The sequence below is a fragment of the Mastigoproctus giganteus genome, chromosome 2, assembly GCF_048544385.1.
Source record: "Mastigoproctus giganteus isolate SK-2022 chromosome 2, ASM4854438v1, whole genome shotgun sequence".
NCBI lineage: Eukaryota > Metazoa > Arthropoda > Arachnida > Uropygi > Thelyphonidae > Mastigoproctus > Mastigoproctus giganteus.
This window is the reverse complement of record NC_143576.1, coordinates 978,791-1,003,946: the sequence shown is the minus strand read 5'-3', so window position 1 is coordinate 1,003,946 and position 25,156 is coordinate 978,791. Positions and strand designations below refer to the sequence as shown.

The 25,156-nt window shown below is 38.8% G+C and overlaps 1 protein-coding gene across 1 annotated transcript in view; it reads left to right on the top strand.

Annotated features, from left to right (window-relative positions):
• l(3)80Fj (lethal (3) 80Fj) overlaps positions 1-25,156 on the top strand; it is a 694,407-nt gene that overhangs the window by 654,206 nt on the left and 15,045 nt on the right. Inside the window, exons 51-52 of the mRNA XM_090387924.1 lie at positions 746-894; positions 17,491-17,595. Coding sequence (XP_090244050.1) covers positions 746-894; positions 17,491-17,595 — 254 coding nt within the window. The remainder of the gene's footprint in view (positions 1-745; positions 895-17,490; positions 17,596-25,156) is intronic.

The following is a 25,156-nucleotide window of genomic DNA, read 5'->3' as shown; positions in this document are numbered from 1 at the left end:
TAAATGTAAATTTATTTTATTTTGCTAACCTGTGAAGACTATTCCAATTTTTCACATATCGTTTAATTTTGTATCTTTACTTTTATAGCCTGTGGATAATATTTCTCCTATTTTGGCTTATCAGAATTGCTGTTTAATAGAATTAAAATTCAGTTCGCAAATGGGATCACAATAAAAATAAATAAATCAACCGGTGCTTACCACATGTCATATAGTGAACGGAGAGTCCATCGTAAAGCGGGGGTCCACTGTACTTAAAAATAACATAATAGCTAAATTTATTATTTGGTTTAGTTAGCATTTGTAAAAAGCACAGAACTACTTTATCTTTTTTTTTTTTCACCAGAATGAAAAAATTAAAGGATAGGGTGATTTGTGCTCTTTATAAATAATTTCTTAAAAGGCTAAACATTTTTGCCTTTTAATAAATTGTGAAAAAATAAATAAAAAATACATGTTTGTGTCATGTTTTTATCATTCTTAAATGGCTAAAGGGATAGGTAGGATGGGGTGAGTACAAATTGAATAATGAAGGTTGAGTGAGAAAATAAAAAACGAAAGTCAACAGATTTTTCTTAATCCCTCTTAACTGAAATTTATACTAGTAAAATTTTTCCCTGTGTTAATTTCTATGAAACAAATAGCTTTGAACACTTGTATTGAACTACTGATGTTTCTACCTGGAATCATCCAACATAAATATGAAGCATTCATTGTTTATGGTAATATTTTATGTGAATTCTAGATGATGATCCTTCTCAAGATTGGATGCTACGCCATGGTAGAAGTGCTGCTTTAATGGTTGCATTAAAGGAAGCCCCTGACAGATTGCTGGTTCCAGAGTGGACCGAGAGGATAACTAAAACTCTTTCTTCTTTTTTAACTGCTGATAGGGTAAGTGCATCAGATTGGTATTTTTTGTAATATTTATTGCAACTTAGTAAATCAAAGCTTCTATATAAAATTTATATCGGACTTCCTTAGTATATATCTCATCAACATTATCTTTTTGATATTAAAGATGGAGGTTACATCACTCATCCTATGTTAGGATGAGTGACTGCTGAAACACACCTAAGCTATGGGCCATATTACACAGATAACATTTTTCTGATCATGGGTGGCGGCTATAGTTCCCTCTAATTTTTTTACATCAGCACACAGAATGAGTATTGCTTTGAATGCTTATCTTATGCTGTTGTGTGGTTGGTCACTATACAAAAAATAAATAATTTAATCATTAATAATTATATGAATAGTAAAATAAATAACTCAATAACTATTAAATTTAAATAGATTTTACAAATATAAAAATTAGTTATATTAAAACTATTCTTGACTGTTTCAATAAATGTTATAACCTACACAGTGAACAATCAGAAAATAATCCTTTTATGTCACCCATACACCTTTTAATGACAATAAGACAATGAGATTTGCTATTCGGTGAAGGTTAGAAGTTACATGTAATCCAAATCATTTCATTTCTTTGAATCATTTGTGCTGTGGTTCTTTTCTTCCAATTTTTCCTGCCCATTGGATTCCTAACAGATATAAAACCTTTGTGAGGAAGAGTTGCTGGTGTGCTAGGACCTGTGTGTGGCAATCTTTGGCTGCATTCCAGAATGTAGTGTATGCTCAAAAAATCTGATGCATGGCACTTTCAAAACCACTGCACAGGCATGCAGCTTAGAGGGAACCCTGGCGAGGAGATTGGATTTGTTACAACGTAGTTTTTCTCTTCAATTGGAAGGGTACAATGCACAGGTGCTTCCTTAGCATTCTTGTGAAAAAGACTGGCACTTCAATTATCATGTGAATATTCAAAAAGCCAAGACACATTGACTCTTTCAATTGTTGTTTTTCTCACCCCACTCCCCACCAAGTCCAGTGTAGTAAAGGACCTGACTCTGGGACCTGGCAGGTGAGATTGATCCCTCTGGACAATGAATGCACAATAAAAATTTACCGGCTCTAAATTAACAAAAGATAAATTTTCTTTAACTTACCTGATTAGCTTACCTGTGTGTGAGCTGAATGCAGAAAATAATTTTAAAATTGTTCATCTGAACTTTGGCAGTGCATTTCACTGTGAGGTGTTGAGATGTGGCTAATACTCTTAGATGGATCACATAATTTTTGCAGGAAGTAGCATAACTAATTGGCCAAAGATTAGAACTTTAACTTAGATAAATTACTTTCTCTCTCAGGAAGAATTGAAGTTTAACAGCCATTCCCCCTCCCCACTGCAAGACAGGAGGCAAAAGATTATTTCATAATAAATATCGGATAAATAAACCTTTTACTGTATGTTCAGAATGGCACACAGACCAGAGGGACTTAAAATAAATAAATTATAACAATAAAAGCAACTAGCGGTTACACACAAAAGTCTCTGTGCACATAATATACCATTGGTAAAGAATACAAAATGGTTATTCTTCAAACTGGGCTGGAGTTAGCAGTGGGTCTCTCAGGGATCAGTGTTGGATCACTACACTGTTGTTTCTGATTTTTTTTTAAATAATAGTTATGAAAGCTGGGACTATCAAGTCTGAGATTGATTAATGGCCAGCGACTAGGGCTTCAGGACAACTTATATAGGCTTAAAGGATAGAGAAATTGCAGCTGTGTTTTAGTGATGCATAATGCAAGGTTGGGAATTAACAACCTCAAAATAGCTTATATACTGTGGGATAAAATTAAATGACTTCAGTTTCACCAGTTGCATTTTCCATCGTTGGACAATGAAACTGATGAAATTGGCAAAAGTGTGCCATATTAGAAAAAACTTCAGATATGTTTAAATGACTGAAATTTTCATGGTTATTAATGCACCTCTTAACTAGTGGTTGTTAATTATTGGATTAAATTAACTCCATTGTGTAACTTGGGGAAATTCAAAGAGCTGGATCAGGACCTCTATAGGCAGAAAAATGCTAGGTAATTTATATATAGGCAATAATTATGCACAGTGTGCTGTTGCCTCAAGCTTTATATCCAACTAAAATATGCATTGGACAAAGCCTAGAGATAAAGACCCGCTAACATGAAATCAGGAACAACAAATATTCAGGTTATGCTGACTATTCACCTCCCCCCCCCCCCCAAACATGGAAAATCTACTGCCACTCCTCATGTGGCCATTTTGAACCTTACTAGGTCCTCATCAATGAAGAGATAGGCAAAACAGAAAGTCCCAAGTGAAAAAGACATCCTTACTCATCATCTTTATATTTACTCTAGCATAAATTAAGTAATTTATTTGATAAATTAAGTAATTTATTATCGAAATGATACAATTTTAAAGAAATTGAACCACCTGAGTGCCAAACACTTTTTATCCAATTTAGTCAAACTATTTATGGTTGTGTAACATTGAATAGAACATTGTTTGAGAAGTGGTCCTATATGTTTTCAATTTGATGATGATATTTTATTATTTACAATACAGTGTATTCTAATTATGCTATAGTCCTTTACATGTATAACTGTTGTATAATTATTATTACACTTTTGCTTATAATTTAATTACTTATCAATTAATAAATAAAGATATTTTATGAAAAATCCCTACAGTTACTCTCAAAATTAGTTGGAAGGACTTACCTCTTAATGTGATCTGGGCATGGAGTCTCTTGGTCCAGTTGGGGCAGACTGAAGCGAAAGGAAAAGGAGTGGATTGACTGTTTATATAGGTTGGAATTAACTTGGAACCAGTAGAGATCATTGCGTGGCAAACCTGGTGGTTTTTGGGTGCAGGGACATATTATGGAGGGAGATTACAGTGGTTCTGAGGTTGGGATGGGGGGTGGCAGTTGCCCTCTGAATCACAGCCTTTTAAAATGCACTGCTTGCTTGATGTTTGTGGAGCAATCGGGTACGGGACATGATATTATCATGGGGGATGTCTTTGTGTGTGCGCGATGTAAGGAGTGTAAGGAAATCAGGCGACAACTCAGTGTTATGGGCCTATATGAGAGCTTGAAGGACAGGGTGGATGCCATCGAAGGATCTAAATTGGGGGCCCATCAAGCTCTCAGCTGCCCACATCAACGCCAGAGCTTGCACTTGGTCATCACGCAACACAGCTGCAACTCCCAAGGCAGAATGTGCTGGTCCAACAGGAACTAGTAGTTGTTGGTGACTCTATTGTCAGGGAAACGGGGAACATGCTTTGTAAAAAGGATAGGTGGAACAGGACCAGGGTATGTCGGCCAGAGGCAAAGGTTGATGATGTTGTAGAGCAGATATCATCTTTTAAGAGCACAAAGGGTGATATAGTTGTACACTTTGGCACTAATAATATTAAGAGTACGAGAGCGACGGAATTAATTAACAAGAACAGGTCACTATTGAAAAAAAGCTCTGAATTAGGGTTGAATTTGAAAGTGTCTGCAATTCTGCCCAGACACGATAGGAGGGAGTATGTGATGAGAGCCTTGTCAATTGATTCGGCCCTGGAAAGATTGTGCAAGGCTCAAGGGGTAGAATTTTTTTCAGCCTGGTCTGTACTTGTTAACAGGAGAGACTGCTTCTACAGGGATGGGATACACTTAAATAGAAAGGGTGCAAAAATATTTGCTGATGCTGTCGAGGCAGTGTTAGATGGGTCAGAAAACTGCTAGCTTGAGGGGATACAAGGACTAATAGATTAACAGTAGCCACTGGCAGAGGTGAAAGTGATTCTTGCACTGCTTCTATTGGAATGAGCAGCAACCTGGAAAACAAGATTCAGGATATTTCAGAGACTGCTGGGAGTCATTGCGGTACAAGTAACCATATGGGTTGTGTTAGGGTAGCTAAGAATAGGAACAGGTGCATGTATACTTGCATGTACACCAATGCTATGAGTTTGGTAAATAAATTTGATGAATTTGAGGTGCTGGTCAAGACATCAAAGGCAGATATTGTTGGGATATCAGAGATGTGATGTCACACAGATATAAGGAATGCAGAACTGGAATTTGGGGAGTACAATGTGTATAGAAAGGATAGATCAGATAGGAAGGGAGGAGGGGTTACACTATTAGTTAAGAAACACATAAAATCCAAGGAAGTGAAGCCAGTCGATATCACTGGACAGTGCAGTGTCGAGTCAGTTTGGTGTGACATAAGCATTAGGAGATCAAAATTGAGAGTAGGAGTGTGCTATAGGCCTAATGACTCTGATGAGTATAATAAGAAACTGTACAGGTAAAGGAGTGAAGGTGGAGTTGTCCATAAAGATTTAAAAAACAACATTTTGGAATTCAAAAGTACATCACCAAGGGTGTCAAGACTAATGCTCAGGATTTCTAACTGGTAAAAACTAAAGGTTATAATGAATTATGCATCAACATCGAGCCAGATGGTCAAGAGGTTGAAGAAATGTACACCGAAATTGAGAGTCTTCTAGATGAGCAGAAAATCCACTGCTAAGGTTGGAAAAAGATAAAACAGCGCAGAAAGTGGAACTATAGGAAATTTTGGAATTGGTGAAAGAAATGAAAGAGGTGAAAGACTTGTGGAATTTGCAGAATCTCAAGGATTGTCAGTAATGAACACTTTTTTCAAGAAAATTGTGAATGGAAAGTGGACATGGAAGAGTCCAAATGGATTAACAACTAATGAAATCGACTGCATCCTCACTAACAGAAGATATATTGTGAATGATGTTACCGTCCTGAATAAGGTAAATGTTGGAAGTGATCACAGAATGGTAAGATGTACACTTGATATAGATGTAGGAAAGGAAAGGAAAAAACTGACTCGAGTAAATAATAAAAAGGTCTTTGAGATAACAGAACAGGAGAAAAAGCAGTATGTACTGGAACTTAAGAACAAGCTACTGCAGACTGCTCAGGACCAAGATATCGACAAGGAATATTACAACTTTCTGAAAGTGATAAAGCCCAAGAAACCTATAGGGAAAAAGAAATCCAAAAAAGAAAAAATTAGTCAAGAAACACTTGTTATGATGAACCGAAGGCAAAAATGAAGAGCTAGATAAACACTGACAAGGAGAAAATTGAGTATACTGAGTTATGCAAAGCCATTAGAAAGAGACTCAGAGAGGACATAAGAAGATTTAACACAAGAAAAGTAGAACAAGCATTAAGGGAAAACAAAGGATTTAAATCAGCAGCCATGAGCAGTAATACAGAAAGACAAATGATACTGAAACTTCAGAATAGCAATGGTGTACTTATAAACAGCAGAGAAGGCATAATTCAAATAGCAGAAGACTACTATAGAGAATTATGCAAGGATCGAGGGAATGATGCCAGGAGTGAGGAATATGGATTGCAAATTAGCAACACATACAACATACCCAATATTCTTCCTGATGAGGTAGAACATGCACTGAAGAAAATGAAGAATCAGAAAGCCCTGGGGGAAGATCAAGTTACTGTAGAGTTGTTAAAATTGGTAGGAAGAGACATGGCACAAAAACTGGCAAGGCTCTTCACAAAGTGCATTAGAAAAGGTGTGACGCCTAAGCAGTGGAATAATGCAGTCATAGTTTTGCTGCATAAGAAAGGAGATAAATCAGAAATTGGAAATTATAGACCAATTAGCTTGTTATCCCACATCTACAAGTTGTATACAAGGGTCATTACTAACAGATTAGAAAGAATACTTCATGTGAATCAACCGAAAGAGCAAGCTGGCTTTAGGACAGGATTCTCAACTGTGGATCACCTTCACGTAATGTCATGGCTAATGGAGAAAGCAAATGAATAAAAAACACCATTATGCCTGGCATTTGTGGATTATGAAAAGGCATTTGGCTCCATACAGCATAAAGCAATGTTTTGGACACTGGAAAGACAAGGCATAGATACCCCACATATTATGATTTTGAAGAAAATATATGAGAATGCTACCTCCTTTATTAGACTAGACAAAGACAGTAGGAAATTTAAAATCGAGAAAGGAGTTCGACAAGGAGACACAATATCTCCGAAGCTGTTTACTGCTGCCCTTGAGGAAGCTTTCAGAAGATTAGATTGGTCACAGAAAGGAGTCAGTGTGAACGGAGGGTACCTAAACCATTTACGATTTGCAGATGACATTGTGGTCAAAAGCCACGATCCCACAGAATTAGAGGAAAATCTTAATCAGTTATGCACAGTTAGTAAGGATTTTGGACTAAAGATAAATATGGCTAAAACAAAAGTAATGATGAACAAGTATGCCACAGAAAGGGAAATAAAAATAATGGTTGAAGGGGCAGTAATTGAAAAGGTGGAGTCATACTTATCTGGGACAAGTTATTAGCTGTAATAATGATAAATGTCTTGAAGTCAAGAGACGAATACATTTTGGATGGATAGCATTCAGGAAATATAGTCACATACTGAAGAGCAATATCCCAGTTTGTCTGAAACGTAAAATAATGAACCAATGTATTGTCCCCACCATGATTTATGGAAGTGAAACTTGGGCACTCACTAAAAGAATGGAAGAGAAGCTGAGAACTACACAGCAAAGAATGGAACAAATTATATTGGGAATCAGACTGTTAGATAAGAAGAGAAACACATGGATCAGGCAGTAAACTCAAGTGAAGGACATTCTTATCAAAACTAAAGAACTAAAATGGTCTTGGGCAGGACACATAGCTCGAAGACTTGATGACAGATGAACTAAGAAAGTAACAGAATGGTACCCAAGAGGAGCAAGAAGAAAACCTGGAAGACAAAGACGGAGATGGATAGATGAAATTCATAAGTTTGTGGGTAGTAAATAGATGGTCAGTGCTCAAAACAGAAGGAACTGGAAAGTTGCTCGAGAGGCCTTTATCCTGCAGTGGATTGAAAATGGCTGATGATGATGATGACAGGGAAATAGAATGGGCCAGTAAATCAGAGTCTTATAATGGGGGATTTTAATTTCCTAGATATTGACTGGAATTTGTGGGTTGGTCACTCACACAGTACAAGGCTTTTGTGGATTTATTGGATGATTGTTTTCTACATCAGCATGTTCGGGAGGCAACTAAAGGGAGTAATACTCATGATCTGATTATCAGTAGTGATTCTTCATGCATTAAGAATCTGCAGATAAATGAACCACTAGGTGGCAGTGATCACAGTGTGCTGAAGTATTACTCAAAGAGGTAACTACCATCGGGGTAACGGGAAGGGTTTTTGCTTTCGTAAAGGCGACTACGATGGTCTGAGACAGTATTTAAATTCAATACAGTGGGACCAGCTGATGATGTTACCAACAGCAAATTCAAAATGGGAAGCATTCAAAGAACTTATCTTGGGAGCTACTAGGCTTTACATACCAACTAAGAAATATTGTTCAAGGTTTAGGCCTAAATGGATGTCAGATGAACTAATGAGACATGGCAGAGAAGAAAAATGCATGGGATACATAAAAATTAATGGGTGACATGGAAGCCTATGATAGATATAAGCTCATATGTAACAAAGTCACAAAGCAGATTAGGCAGGGAAAGGCAGATTATGAGAAATCCTTGGCAAAGGATGCAAAGAAAAACAGAAAAGGGTTCTTTATCTATGTAAACTCTAGAAGGAAAGGGATGAATCAGATTGGTCCATTGGATATTGATGGTTCAGTTGAGGATCCTGCTCAGGTAGCTAACAAACTAAACGATTATTTTGCATCTACATTCACACATGAGGAGTTATTCAGGAAGGGGAATGCCAGAGGTGAAGTAAACTCTGGCAGTGAGCTAGATGATTTTGTAATAACTGAGAGGAAAGAGGAGAAATTGTTGAGGATAAACATAAAAAAGGCACCCGGGGTGGAATGGATCTATCTAGTTATATTAAAGGAGGCAGCAAAGGAAGTAAGCAAACCCTTAGCCATAATTATGAGAGCCTCTTTGGGCCCAGGGGAGGTACCCATAGACTGGAGATGTGCAAATGTGAACCCAATTCACAAAGGAGGATCAAAGGCTGACACAAGTAATTATAGACCTGTGAGTTTAACTTCTTTTCTAGGAAAATTAATGGAGGCACTGGTTGAAGAAGCACTGCAGGATTATCTAGACAAGACTTCAGTTATATATAGCTCATACACAGCATGGTTTGGTCAAGGGAAAGTCTCCTGACCAATTTGATTGGATACTATGATGCAGTCACAAAAGAACTGGATGCAGGGAATAAATATGATATTATACAAAGTATATTTGGATCTTAGAAAGGGTTTTGATACTGTTGCACATGGAAGACTGCTGCACAAATTGGAGCAGTGTGGCATTCGAGGCAAATTGCTGCTATGAAAAAAGGGGGTGGTTGAGGGGGAGAAGACAGAGAGTGGTAATCAATGGACACTGCTCATCGTGGACTAATGTTATTAGTGGAGTTCCTCAGGGTTCAGTGTTGGGTCCAGTGTTGTTTTCTGTATTTATAAATGATATTGATGATGGTATATCAAGCTTAATGTCCAAGTTTGCAGACGATACAAAGGTTGTCAGGGTTGTTAAGGACACTACTGATACTGTGCTGCTGCAACAGGATCTGGAAAGGTTGAGCAGATGGGTTGAGAGGTGGCAAAGTTTAACTGACAAATGTAAAGTACTACATATGGGAAACAGTAACCCCAGAGCAACATATCAACTCTGTGGTACTACACTGACAGTGGTAGAGTATGAAAAGGACCTGGGGGTAATTGTGCAGGCAGATGTGAAGTTCTCTGCGCGGTGCAGATGGACTGCAAGTGTAGCTTATGGTGTCTTGTCAATGATATACAGGAATTTTTCTATCAGGGATAAGGAGGTGATTATTCCCTTGCATAAGGCAATGGTTATGCCACACCTTGAGTACTGTATGCAGGTCTGGAGGCCTCATTTCCAGAAGGATATAGAGCTGCTGGAACGAGTACAGAGATTAGTGAATGGAAGAAAGGCTTACGTTTTGCAAATTACAGTGTCTGGAGACTATGCACCGGCGAGATGATCTTGATAGAGGTGTATATAGCCTTGAATGGTTTGAGCATGCTCAATGGCAATGTGATTCTTCCCCTTGCTCCGAATAATCACCTGAGAGGGCATAAATTCAAATTGAGGAAAGGCAGATGTAGGATAGATGTGCAGAAATTTGCCTTTTGCCAGCAGGTAGTTAGTTGGTGGAACAGACCTTCAACCCTTGTTGTGTGAAGTTGATAGCCTAAATAAATTTAAGGCTCAGCTGGACAGGTATTTCGAACTAACGGGCGGGGGGGGGGGGGGATGGGAGTGGTGTGTTTTTTTTTTTTTTTTTTTTGGCTGATGTTGTCTAAGCTTGCTTTCTTGCATCATATGCCTCTACTAATTCTGATGCTAATTATAATAAATCTATAAACAATTTGCGCGTGATAGCCAATTAAAAGGATTTGAAATAAAAAATATTGCAAAATTTTATTAATGAAAAGGTAACATCATGAGAGATGAGAAAACAACTTTATTGTTTATTTGGGTATTTCAAAAATGAAGTTTGGTGAAGTCATTTCTTTTTCTCGGCATACAAGTCTTTGTAGCATTGAATCCCATCTTATAAAATTTGCCATATCTCGGTGCTACATCCAACATTTGGATCTCCATTCATAATTGCCTCGCAGGCCATGTCAGTGCCCAAAAAACTTTCTTAAATTCTTCTGTTGAAAATTCTTTTAGTGCCACTTCATAATTGTTTTCCTCTTCTTCGTATGCAATTTTCTCATCAATTTCAAGGAGAGTTGTGTCATCTAAGTTATTTGCATATGGGTCAATGCAGTCATGTACATTGGCAGTGTCCAAAGTTTTGAATCCCACGTCACAATCTTAACAGTGTCTTTGGCATTGTGAAGATCTTCACAATGTCTCCAGCAATTGTCTGAACTTGCGATTCAAAACCAATGAAATCATTTGCCAAATGGGGCAAAACATATGTTTCCAAACATTACACATGTTGTTGCCAATGATTTCTAACCAAGATGCATATATATTTTCGATCGTATTTAAAGGGGTAAAATATAAATTGTGAAATGGAAAGTTTGAAAAGCTATCACGTCATCTCGTCAGGATGGAATTAAGAATACTGAACACTGACTGCCTGAGGAGGGGACTACTGGCATATGTGCAGCATATATGAGACAATAGAGTTGGCATCGTAGCATATATGTACCCGTACCTAGGCTATGACAACGCATCATATATGTAGAGTACGTGTCTAGACTATTGATTGAGTTTTAATATTTGCAGTAAATTTTCAACTTAAATTTAATTGAAAACCATGTTATAGTGAAGCCCGTGCTGTTTGAAGCCATGCTAAGCGAGGTATTGCTGTACTTTCAAAAAATTGGAATTTTCAGAAAATTCAGCTCATAAATAAAGTGTAGCATATTTATGACATTCTACTCACAATAAAATGCATGTTGGAACCATTGGTTTTGTTAATGATGCATGTCATAAGCAAATTCTTCGCATATCACAAAGCATTGTTCAAATGTTGCATAGCAGAAAACATGACCTTACATTTACACTGGGATATGCTAGTGTGAGAATGTTAGCCATTTCCTGTTGTAACAAATACTCGGCAGGGTGCAAAGCATGATACACAGAAATATTTGGCCTTTATACTAATAATATTTTATTAATTTTATTTTATACTTTATTGTTTTTAGTATTAAATCTTTTATTTTCCTAACCAATTAAGTGACCAAGAATTTTTACAATTTGATATGTAATTTAGCACTTCATATCTGTTACTCCTTTCTCCTCCACTGAGATGTGTTTTGCCAATAAATATTCCATTAAAAGTGATAATTCTACTTCATTTCACTCAATTAAAAAAAAATATATATATATATATATATACACAGGGTGATTCACTACCAGTGCGACAAACTTGCAGGAGGTGTAGGGGGCACAAAGACGAATCGGAATCACATAGCACTGCAGGGTCCGAAATACCTTCGTCATGCGGTAGAGGACGTTGAACGGGAGGTTGCGTGAACAGCGATCCCGCTGGAAGTCAGCATTTGCAAACTGTCTCTGTTGAAGAAACCAAGTAGCAAAAGTCTTCCGGAGTGGATAATCCACAGGCTCCAATGATTGGACACGTTGCAGATGGTATGAACTCATTTGGTTTGTTGACAGTATCCTCCATACAGTGGATTGGGAATTACCCAATCATTGGCCTATCTCTCGAGTACTCGTACTCGGATTGCCTTCTGCAAGACGTAGGACATTCTCCTCATTGTCTGGCGTCCTCGTCGTTCGCTCTCGATTCATGGTACCTCTCGTGAAACAACCAGTCTCACGTAACCTTCTGTGCACACGTGCAAAGCCGACCGGGCTAGCCGAGTGGGTAAAGTACCTGTCCGGCAACCCAAAGGTCGCGGGTTCGATTCCCGCCTCGGGCTTGGATCAAAGTACAGCAAAAACCTTGGGAGGCGCAATATGGCCACAGAAGCCGATGCGCCAACAACTACCAAATCAAAAAAAAAAAAACGTGCAAAAATCGTAAGATGAGGAGCACGTCTGTGCAGGAAACATTCCTAGTACAAGTGCAGAGCGGTGCGCCCATTATGGTCCGCAGCTCCATACGCGAGGTGCATGTCGGCCAGTTCAATGTTTGAATACTCGTTCATCCTACTGCCTCTGGAACCGGTTCGCAAATGCTGACTTCCAGCGGGATCGCTGTTCACGCGACCTCCCATTCAACGCCCTCTACCGCATGACGAAGGCATTTCGGACCCTGCAGTGCTATGTGATTCCGATTCACACCTTCTGCAAGTTTGTCGCACTGCTAGTGAATCACCCTGTATATAAATTTTTTTTCCCACCTCCCTAAGGTGTATATATATATATACCTTAGGGAGGATGTCTTTTGCTGTATTAAATAATATACAGTAGAACCCTATTGAGTAGCTATCCAGAGAAGACTGCTTCAAATATTTTGGGGCGAACTTCATACAGAATAAATCAATTTTCCTAACACATTTCAATGCTGACTCAGGAACATCGCGCATACTATGAATGAATTTTTGCAGTGAAGAGAAGCCAATCATTGCATCTCGGAATATTGTCACAGCAGCACCGTGATACTCATCACGGTGCTGCTGTAGATCGACTTTGTAGATCACGGTGCTGCTGTTATCACAGCAGCACCATGATACTCATCCCACTGCAACTCTCGCAAAGCCCTCCTCTGCGCCGATGTTAAATTAGGCGATATCCTACATGCCAGGCCTACAACACACACCGTTTTCATCCAGATCTCATTGGCAGTGGTTTCAGGCAGATTTTATATAGCCCTCTCCACCCCTATAGCTACCTCTGCAAAGGGAATCCTGTCCAGAAACAAACTGTACCCAGAACCAAGACTCAAAACCACCTTCTGTGCTCCCATCAGTATCTTGTGACTAAGATCAATGTATCGTCCACATACCTCTACTAGCAGCCTTGATTCATCAATCTTCCTTCCCCCACCTCTTCCCTAAGTCTATTAAACTTATTAACCTGCCTCTGTCTGTACGTATCAGCAACCCTCGTCGCTTTAACCACCACCATCCTATATATCCGTATCCAATGCACCAACTCTAAATTGTTATTGAGATATATCCTACATACCCCTATACACCTCCTCGTGTTTATCAGATCCCTGTTTAACTTGCCAATTCATATACTTACCACCTTCTTTTGATATATCACCAAGCACCAAGCAAGATCTTGGATCCTGGAATGGTAGTTTTGTCCTAAAACCATGCGGTATCAGACCAGCAGCTTTACAGCAATGTGCAAATCTCAGGTGTTGTTTGCTTGGCTTCTGTAACACATAACGTTTGATATTGTTGAATCTCTCGCAGCATTACACGACCAAAACATGTTAATAGTTCACTAAAAAGGCCTCTTCCGTCAGGAAATCTATCCATAATTGATGCCACCAACTCTGACCAGTTATAACTTTATAAACATAAGTGAATTAAAATACAAATAACATAAAATAAATAAGTAAAATCGACTGTAAAGTATAGATTAAAATTGTTAAACCGTACTGCTATAAAACAGAAGCTTTCAGCAGGATCTGCTGCCTTCCTCAACATAAATAGTGCTGCATCAAGTAAGGCAAGATATTGGAGGAAGTTTCTTGGAGGTTGCGTGCGTCGGGTTGCAAATTACCCAGATTCTATGGCTTACCTAAAGTGCATAAGGTAGGTGTATCATTGAGGCCGATTGTATCGTTTGTGTGCAGCCCGACGCACGCCCTTTCCAGATTCTTGGCGGGTTTTGTTTCTCCTGTTTTGGGCCAGACTGGTGGACAGTGAGGAATAATTAGGAATTTATACGGTTTGCCCAGGATCAGAACATTGAAGAAGAAGAAATTTTGATATCATTTGATGTGGTGTTGTTATTCATGTGCATTCCAGTGGATCATGCTTTGAACTGTGTGCGAACGGCCTTGGAGGGCAATAATACTTTGAGAGATAGGACGAATTTGAGTGTGCAGGACATATGTGGTGTTTGTCCAGCACCACTATTGTATTTGCAGGTGTGATGTATCAGCAGATCCGGGGTGCGACTGTGGGTTCACCTATTAGCGCAGTCATTGCTAATTTAGAAATGGAAGAATTTGAGATATGATGTTGAGTTCCTCTGGTCCACTACCCCTGCAGGCCTGGAAGAGGTATGTGGACGATACATTCGCTATATTATGTAGGGGATGTGGGCCAGAGGTTCTCAATTGGCGTAATGGTGGTTCCCCCTTTATAAAGTTTACCTCCGAGGTCGACCTGGGGGGTGCGCTCTGCCATGTTTGGATTTACAGGGTGGGCCGACAATTAAAAACAAGAGTGTTTAGGAAGGAGATGTGCCCGGCCCAGTATACTCATTTTGGTTCTGCCCAGACTGGAGGTCATAAGAAGAGTGTGGTTAGTGCTTTAATGAGCAGGGCTTGGTCGCACTGCTGTACCTCTGAGGATAGGGAGGAAGAAATCAAGCGGGTCACAGCCGACCTTATGAGATGTGGATACCCCCGGAACGTGATTTGAAGTTGTTGTGGACATGGTACTCGGAGGGAGTACCTGGCTCCACCACGTATATTCCCTACTATCCGGGCATGTTGCAGCTAATAGCCCACATTTTACAGTCGTACCGATTACGTTGTGTGCAGCTTGCAGGTCGGCAGCTGTGCACGGTAATAGGGGTGGTTAAAGACCCTGTTGTGGGAGTTGACAACACTGGGGTTGTCTATGAAATTCAGTGCCCGGATTGTGGGGGATGTTACATAGGTGAGACTAGGCGCAGATTACGCGATAGACAGGGGGAGCATAGTAGGGTGCTTAGATTGGCTAGTGTCTCTGGGTTGGCCATGGTGGAACATGCCTGGGAAACCGGGCATGGTATAACAGCTGAAGGAGCTGTAATTATAGATAAAGTAGAGGGGTTTCTGGAAGCGGAAGTGGCTGGAGAGACTAAGGATTTGTTGCTTAGTTGATCTTAGTTTGAATAGGGATAAGAGTTGTTTGTTGTTGTTTGTTTGTTGTTTGGTTTTTAGGAGCATTAGCAACTAAGGCCATATTGCTCCGGGATATGCGGTGGTCATTCCTTGACCTTTCCGCATACTCCGTATTTGGTGGTGACGGGCTCGAACCCCGGTCTAATCAAGAAGCCTGTGCTACGCACTACTGCTCCTTCCCACCTGGCTACGGAGGCGCCTGATAAGAGTTGTAGGATTAATGTAATGTTTGAGGCGGTTATCCTGGATAGGGATGAACATTTTAAGGTCGTACAGCCTCCGTGCCACTTCCGGTGCTAACATATGAGAAACGGAGTATGCACAAGTACCATAGTGCATCCTGGGTCTGCTGGGAAGGCTTAGTGCTTTCTAATGAATTGTCAATGCAGCGCTACTTATGTTGAGGAAGGCAGCAGATGCTGCCAAACGCTTCAGTTTTATAGTAGTATGGTTTTAACGATTTTAATCTATACTTTACAGTCGATTTTACTTATTTATTTTATTTGAATTTAAATCAATTATGTTTATAAAGTTATAATTGGTCAGAGTTGGCAGCATCAATTATGGATAGATTTGCTAACCACAGAGGCCTTTTTAGTGAATACAGTAGGTAAGCAAAAATGCAGTTATTCTTTAAACTATAAAGTATTTAAGGGCAAAGGCCTCATGCTACGAAGTAGAATGACTAATATGTAAGTTAATGCAAATGCATCATTTTAACATAGCTATCTACCAAAGTAGTTTAATTAATTAAATCAATTAATTAAATTGGCATTGTTTTGGCTATACCTCATATTGTGACTGCCTACAACGAGTTTCCATGGTATTGTACTACCTCGAATAAATAACCACCAGTGGAGAAGACCATTGTTATTTATTCTCAGTGGATACCACCACCCAGACGGCACCGTTTTGAAATATGGTATGGGATAAAGATATCAGCTATCCTCAATATCCCTATGAGACTGAGCAAAGAAAAAAAGAGGTAGGAAAGTGATAGTAAGAGAGGGAGAGGAAAGGATGCCGTAGAAGAATGAAAGGGATAATTAGTTATAATTCGTACGAACTCAGAGCTCCATGCCCCGGCTGGGCAATGCATCCCCCTGACGGGGACTGTTGTTACCCAGTCAGAGTCCTGCAAAGATGATTAAGATCTCCCAGACGGCACCGTTTCAAAGCTTGTTGGCTTCTCTTCGGTGGGTGGGCAGGTACCCTGGTGTTGCAATAGTGACCACCCAGTTATGAAGTATAACTTCATAATATGAGAGATGCCCGATGGTGCACAGTGATATAGACTATAAAGTATTTAAGGACAAAGGCTTCATGCTATGAGGTAGAATGACTAATATGTAGGTTATTGCAAATGCACCATTTTAACATAGCTATCTACCAGAGTAGTTAAATTAATTAATTAAATCAATTAATTAAATTGGCATCATTTTGGTTATATCTCATATTGTGACTGCCTTCACAATGAGTTGCCAGGGATATTGTACTACATCGAATAAATAACATTTCACCAGTGAAGAAGACTATTGTTATTTATTCTCAGCAGATACCACCACCCAGACGGCACCGTTTCAAAGCTTGTTGGCTTCATTTGCACTAACCTACAGGTTATTGTTTAATTTAATTATTTAAATATAGAAATTCTTTATAAAAATAAAGTATCTCTATATTTAAAAAAATGTATTAAGTGAGAAAACATCATTATAATAATACATTGTGTATTCTTTATCGTGTATTTTTTATGCAAGAAAGCGTTTTACCTGGGAAACTTCTGATGCGAAAAAATAATACATTACAACATATAGAGTTGAAATTGGGAATTAAGAAACCAAACCCACATGTGAAAACTTCTTATGCAGTAATTTCTTATCCAGGTTTACTGTATATTGATAGAATATATATGGATCTTATATTGAACAGGAAATGTCTTACTACTTTTTAAGTGCACTGCTCTAGTGTGCTATTGCACACCAGTAATAAGTACTGGTTAACTACAGTATAATCTCTATCCATTTAACTATATTTTGGTTTTTATTTTTCTTAGATGCCAATAACGTTGAATGGAGTTAAAGGAACGGGATATTTTATTTGTCATAAATTAAAATCTTCAGATCCAGTTCCTCATCCTCTTCTAGTTACATTTGCAAAGGTTTGTAGAAAATTGCATTACATTCAACTTTCATCTTGAACTTAGTTTCACTCTTTATATTAATCATCCTTTGCTGTGTTATTTTCAGTAAATTCCTGATTATTGTGACCATTGATGAGAGAGAGAGAGAAAGAGAGAGAGAGAGAGAGAGAGAGAGAGAGAGTAGAATTTTTTATAAACTATCATAAGTGCTAAATAAAATACTTAAGATCACTTACAGATTGTTAAAATATTGTGGATACTAATTTTAATAAAAGTAGAGGTCATCAGAAAGTTTGACAGAATGCAGTATTCCTTCGGTCAGTGGGAAGGAAGTCAAAAATACTTGATAATGCATGTTTTGATAAATCTTCAATAGATTAATCAAGTAATCATAATTTTTTCAAAAAAAAAATCATACTTTGATTATCCATTTACTCTTTGTTACTTGGAATGAACCATAAAACCTAATAATAGAGTGTTGGAAACTGGAAGAATGAGAGAGGAAAACAAGCTTACTTAATTCAGTTTATATATAACATTCTACTTCATAAGCTGCTGACAAATTTTTCATGCAATGAAAGTTTAAAGAAACCCAAAAATTGATAATATGCACATATGTAATCAGGAAGTTAGTGTAATTAAAATATTTGTTTAAATTTTTATTGCTTTTCACTGTTTAATTATTTTTAGAAATAACTCAGTGGATGCTGTTTCTTCTGATTGCTTTGGGACTCTGCTGAAGTGAACAGTAACCAAAGAAACAAGTATGAAGCTGTTCAGTGCTATTTATTGATGCAGAGTGGAAAAGTTAATATAAAAAATGGTGGAAGGAGACAGAAAGAAAACATTAAAATCAAATAATATAAACTACTTTAATTTGCCTGTCCACTGTTTCTTTCAGAAGTCATCAATAAAAATGAAACTGTCATAATGCATCTGGAAATCCATACAACCCATTAAAAACAAAGAAAATATCAAAAATTAGTAAAGGGTTAATGCTCTATACAGCTACTGTGCACTTGGGCAACCTAAATTAGATTACAGGTCTCAGGTACCCACAAATCTGCCAGAAATTGTGTACTTCAATGGCTCAATCCCATCCACCATCATGCTATGGATACTGGAGCATCTCCTGTCCAGAATCCATATATGAAGCAAATGGAGCATTTGTCTCTGAACTATGCTTTTAAAGCATAGTTCAGAGAAAAATGCTTTAAAACTGAAATACTTGCTAGACCATCCTCCACAGACATCCATTTATGAGTCACATTTGGAAAACTTGTAACACCTTTTCAGACTGCCAACCACCCTTTCAGTATTCATGTTCAAGAAATACTCCAAGACTTACATATCACTGTAAGTCTTGGAGTATTTCTAGACTTACATATCACTGTAGGGGCGGTTGCCCTATCACCGTGGCAACCTTTCCACCCTAGCATGTTCATTCTGTCATGTGACTTCTCCCGTAAGAACTGTGTGAAGTCTAGTACTCTGTTGTCTGTCTACTTACCTTTCTATTCTCTACCTACTTTCACTGCACCGAACAATCAGATTTCTTGCCACTTTACACTGATGGCTCAGAGTTGTACATCTGTTTAGCTAATATCCTGTCTGGAAATGTACCTTCTTATCTGCTCAGATAATGAAAATACACTGCAGAGCTGCATGCTGTAGAGTTAGCCTTGGATCACATATGCACTCACCAATACCAGCGTTGTATTATATATACGGATTTGTTAAGTGCATTTCAGGTGTAATGTATATGCAATGAAATGCTCTGCTAATCCAGTTCTGCCTCAAACTGTACTAGATTCAGCAGATTTTTTTTTTTTTTATGTAAACCCCCAAGCACGAGAGGTATTAGAACCTATAGTACTTAGTACTGTGCTTGGGTTGGAGGTTGAGAAGACTAAAGAAGATATTTGTTGACATTGAACTTAAACTTGTGTAGACTGTAATTTTGTTGGCAGTTGAATGAATAAACGAGAAAGATGAAAAGTTGGTTCTGTGAGTTTGAAGTTGTACAGTAAATGCATGTTGGCTGGTGGCGGCACGTGTTCGGACTGTTTTGAAAGAGAGAGCTGGAATTATGGAAGCCAATTCAGAAGAATAGTGCCCACGGAAGTATTTGTAGAAGAGGCATGCAGCAGAAACAGTACGTCTATGAGACAGTGAGTGGAGAGATTCTAATAGAGGTGAATCATTAATTAACCTAACTGCTCTCTTCTGAATGGAATCAAGAAGCCTGAGAGAGAGGTTTTGGGGGCACCACCCCAGATGTGGGAACAATATTCCATGGTAGGACGGATTTGCGATTTATACAGAGTGAGCAGCTGTTTGGAAGAAAAGTAACGCCGAGAGCGAAAGAGAAAACCAAGTTTTTTAGATGCAGAGGAAGCAATATTTGTAATGTGCTTGTACCAAGAGAGATTAGAAGTCGGGGTAATCCCCAAAAGAGATATATCATTTTGCCTAGAAATCGGAGTGTCACTAAAGATAAGCACAGGAGCAGAAGAATCCTTTTTGCGAGATACAAATGTATAAGACAAGATTGAGTTTAAGAAGGGTTGAAATCAACTAAGTTGTCTTTGCCCCACTGGAAAATTACCTGAAGATCGGCATTTAGGGAATTGGTAGCAGATTTTCGAAAAGTTGAAGTTCATTGAGCAGGGCAATGTGCTATCATCGGCAAAACTATGGATAGGATTTCCAGTCAATGGAAGAAAGTCATTAATATACAAGAGGAAAAGAGTGGGGGAAAGAACTGAACCTTGGGGCACACCAGTATTAGTGGAGAAGTTGGAAGACCGAGAGCCATCTACCATCACCCTCAGTGAGCGATCAGAGAGAAAACTGGATAACCAATTACTAAAATAAAAACAGTTGGCAAACCATAAGATGGTAGCTTGTTTAGAAGACCTTTATGCCAAACACGATCGAAAGCCTTTGAGATGTTAAGAGCAACTACTTGTGTTTCACCGAACCTTTCCGTTGAATTAGTCCATGAATGGATAACATAAGCCAGAGTATCACTAGTGGATCGACACTGACAGAATCCATACTGGGGATCGTTGATCAGACGGAAGGTTTCTAGGTAGTTTAAGCGTTGGCGGTTAATTGATTTCTCCATTACTTTAGAAAGAGTAGAAGTAATTGCAATGGGACGATAATTGGATGGGAGGGATTTGTCACCCTTTTTAGGAACTGGCTGGATATGAGCAAATTTCCAAGCAGAAGGAAAAACACCTTTGGAATAAGAAAGTGAAAAAAGGCAGCAAAGAATAGGAGTAAGTTTAGGAATACAGGTTTTGAGAACAAGTGGAGAAATACCATCGGAGCCTGGAGTTTTCTTAGCATCAAGATTCGTCAAAATCCTTCTGACATTCTTTTGACGGAAGACCACAGGAGGCATTGAATGGAGCGTGTTGGGAATGGTGGGAGGTGTTTTACCAAAATGATTAATACATGAGTTGGAAGAAAAATGGGATGCTAGCAGGTCAGCTTTATCCTTGGCTGAAGTGACAACAGAACCATCTGGTTTGGACAGAGGTGGGAGCAGAGATGGGCAAAAGTTGCGGCCAATAGCTTTCGCAAGAGACCAGAATGCTCGGCTACCATTAGGGCAAGAAGCAAGTTTTCTATTCTCGGCCTGTTCAAACTTTAGTTTGGACCGATTAATAACTGCTTTACAATTGTTGCGAGCTTTGGTGTAGGCAAAAAATGAAACTGAAGAATTAGAAACAAGCCAATTATGATATGCAACATTCTTGTCTTGAACAGCTTTAGCACATTTATTGGAAAACCAAGGTTTAGATAAAGGACGAGATTTGAAAGTGGAGTGTGTGATAAAGGATTCCATTTCTGCAAGAATAATTTCACTGACGCGATCTGAGCAAACGTTGACATCAGACGTTTTGAAACAGTAATCCGGCCAGGGAAAAGAAATCTCGCAGGTCATCCAATTTTGCATTCTTCTAATGCCAAACAACATGAGGTTGGGAATAGCCACGAGATAAAGGCTCCATTGGAGAAGAGGCAATCACTAAGTTGTGATCTGAAGTGCCTAAAGGACCTCTCACTTCGACCGTGTACTTGGAAGGGTTGTTTGTGAGAAAAAGATCAAGCGTGTTGGCTGGAAGGTTAGGATTGTCTGGTATTCTTGTACCAGACAATCCTAAGGTAAATGAACAATTTGTGCAAGGTCATTAGTAATTGCAAAAGCCTCAGCATCTCGACCAGCTGGGTCGGTGTGACTAGAAAACAGAAGCCAACTATAGTGGTGAACATTAAAATCACCAAGGAAAATTACCTCACTGTTAAGAAAGTTGGACTGGAGAAAGTCAAGTTGCAAAGAGAGGAAGTGAAAGAGCTCCAAGTGATTAGTGAAGTTGGGAGAATGGTAGAGACAACCGATGAATTTGACATGATGAGGTAGAGAGATTTTAAGCCAGAGAAGAGCAAAGAGTGGAGATTCCAAATTGCCAAGTATCTCACAGGGAATATCAGAAAGGACATATGCACAAGTATAACCTTTGAGGCGAAAGGAATCCTACAGTGAATAATTTGGGCATCTGAGATGAGCAGTAGTTGAATCAACCGATAACTGAGATTCTGTTAGAAAAAGTACATGGGATTTGGCAGACTGCAAGTGGAAATGGACATTATTGACATTAGAATTGAGACCACGTATATTTGTGAAATGAATTAGGAAGTGCTTGGGAGGTTTAGATCTTTTCGCAGATAAGCTTGCTCTATTAGTTTGACAATTCATGGTGTATTCAATAGTAAGAAATAAGTGGGTGGGACATGCTGTATGAAGTAATTAAATTTTAGGATATGGGGTACACATGGTAAGAATATACCCAGATCCTTGATATAATGTGACCTTGACAATGCTCCCTGCATACACACTAATCGGACTCCCTCCAGTCACTATCTGCAGAGTAGAAGAAGCAAGATTATATACTAGCTGATCTGGAAGCCTCCTAGAGAGTTACCAATAGGTTCGGTCCTGTATACTAACCAGCGGCCGGCTGGCAAACACCGTTTTAGAGCTGTACCCTCGAAATGCAAATAATATTGGATCTCGCCACAATGTTCATCATAACCTCAAAAGTCATCAATCATACTGCATGATGGAAGAGATGGGGAAGGGTTGACTGGAACTTAGCTCTAGAGACTAAACATGGGTTCCACCACTTCAGGCCTATTTGTTATTAGTATATTTGTTACAAGAATGCAAAATGGGATGACCTGCGAGATTTCTTTTCCTTGGTCGGGTTACTGTTTCAAAACTTCTGATGTCAACGTTTGCTCATATCGTGTCAGTGAAATTATTCTTGCAGGAATGGATTCCTTTATCCCACACTCCACTTTAAAATCTCGTCCTTTATCTAAACCTTGGTTTTCCAATAAATGTGCTAAGGCTATGCAAGAGAAGAATGTTGCATATCGTAATTGGCTTGTTTCTAATTCTTCAGTTTCATTTTCTGCCTACACCAAAGCTTGAAACAATTGAAAAGCAGTTATTAATCGGTCCAAACTAGAGTTTGAACAGACTAAGAATAGAAAACTTGCTTCTTGTTCTAATGGTAGCTGAGCATTCTTGATTGTATTAATGATCTTGGTAAAACACCTCCCACCATTCCCAACACACTCCATTCAATTCCTCCTGTGGTCTTCCGTCAAAAGAATGTCAGAAGGAATTTGACGAATCTTGATGCTAAGAAAGCTCCAGGTCCCGATGGTATTTCTCCACTTGTTCTAGAAACCTGTGCTCCTGAACTTACTCGTGTTCTTTGCCACCTTTTTTCACTTTCTTGTTCCAACGGTGTTTTTCCTTCTGCTTGGAAATTTGCTCATATCCAGCCAGTTCCTAAAAAGGGTGAAAAATCTCTCCCATCCAATTATCGTCCCATTGCAATTACTTCTAGTCTTTCTAAAGTAATGGAGAAATCTATTGACTGCCTAGAAACCTTCCGTCTGATCAAAGATCGCCAGTATGGATTCCGTCAGTGTCGATCCACTGGTGATATTCTGGCTTATGTTAACCATTTATGGACTAATTCAATGGAAAGGTTCAGTGAAACACAAGTAGTTGCTCTTAACATCTGAAAGGCTTTCGATTGTGTTTGGCATAAAGGTCTTCTAAACAAGCTTCCATCTTATGGTTTGTCAACTGTTTTTTTGTAATTGGTTATCCAGTTTTCTCTCTGATCACTCACTGAGGGTGATGGTAAATGGCTCTCTGTCCTCTAACTTCTTCACTAATGCCGGTGTCCCCCAAGATTCAGATCTTTTCCCCCACTCTTTTCCTCTTGTATATTAATGACCTTCCATTGACTGGAAATCCTATCCATAGTTTTGCCGATGATAATACATTGCATTCCACTTTCCATTTTGAGAAACCTTGCCCTGTTCAATGAACTTCAACTTCTTGAAAATCTGCTAACAATTCCTTAAATGCTGATCTTTGGGTAATTTTCCAGTGGGGCAAAGACAACTTAGTTGATTTCAACCCTTCTAAAACTCAATCTTGTCTTATATCTCGCAAAAAGGATTCTTCTGCTCCTGTGCTTATCTTTAGTGACACTCCGATTTCTAGGCAAAATGATATGTCTCTTTTGGGGATTACCCTGACTTCTAATCTCTCTTGGCACAAGCATATTACAAATATTGCTTCCTCTGTATCTAAAAAACTGGTTTTCTCTTTCGCTCTCGGTGCTACTTTTCTTCCAAATAGCTGCTCACTCTGTATAAATCGCAAATCTGCCCTATCATGGAATATTGTTCCCACATCTGGGATGGTTCCCCCCAAAACCTCTCTCAGGCTTCTTGATTCCATTTAGAAGAGAGCAGTTAGGTTAATTAATGATTCATCTCTAACAGTCTCTCCACTCGCTGTCTCATGACATACTGTTTCTGCTGCATGCCTCTTCTACAGATACTTCCATTGGCACTGTTCTTCCGAATTGGCTTCTATAATTCCCGCTCTCTCTCTTTCAAAACAGTCCCAACTTGCAGCCACCAGCCGACATCAGCCAACTTCAAACTCACAGAACCAACTTTTCATCTTTCTCGTTTATTCATTCAACTGCCATTTTCTGGAACAACCTTCCTTCATATGTATTTCCTGAAAATTACAGTCTACAGAAGTTCAAGTCCAATGTCAACAAATATCTTCTTTCGTCTTCTCAGCCTCCAACCGAAGCCCAGTACTAAGTGCTATAGGTTCTAATACCTCTCATGTTTACATAAAAAAAAAATAATAAAAAATAAAAAAATCTTGGAATTAAACTTCCTCCTTATAAAGGATAAAGCTGCTTATACTAGAAATTGTAATTTCATCTTTTGGCTGGTAATACTGTTTTATATTATTAATATGAGCCACTAGTTGCAAGAGGTCCATATAGAATTATTGACCATTTGTCAAGATCACCTTCCAGCTTGGTTGGCACCAAGTGCCAAGCGATCTTTCTAGTGCGATTATCTAGCGTTTTTCCTGGGGTGAGTGTGCTTTAATAAATCCTCCACCGCTCGCAACGTCACTGCTTCTCTCACTGAGCGACGTCACTGCTTC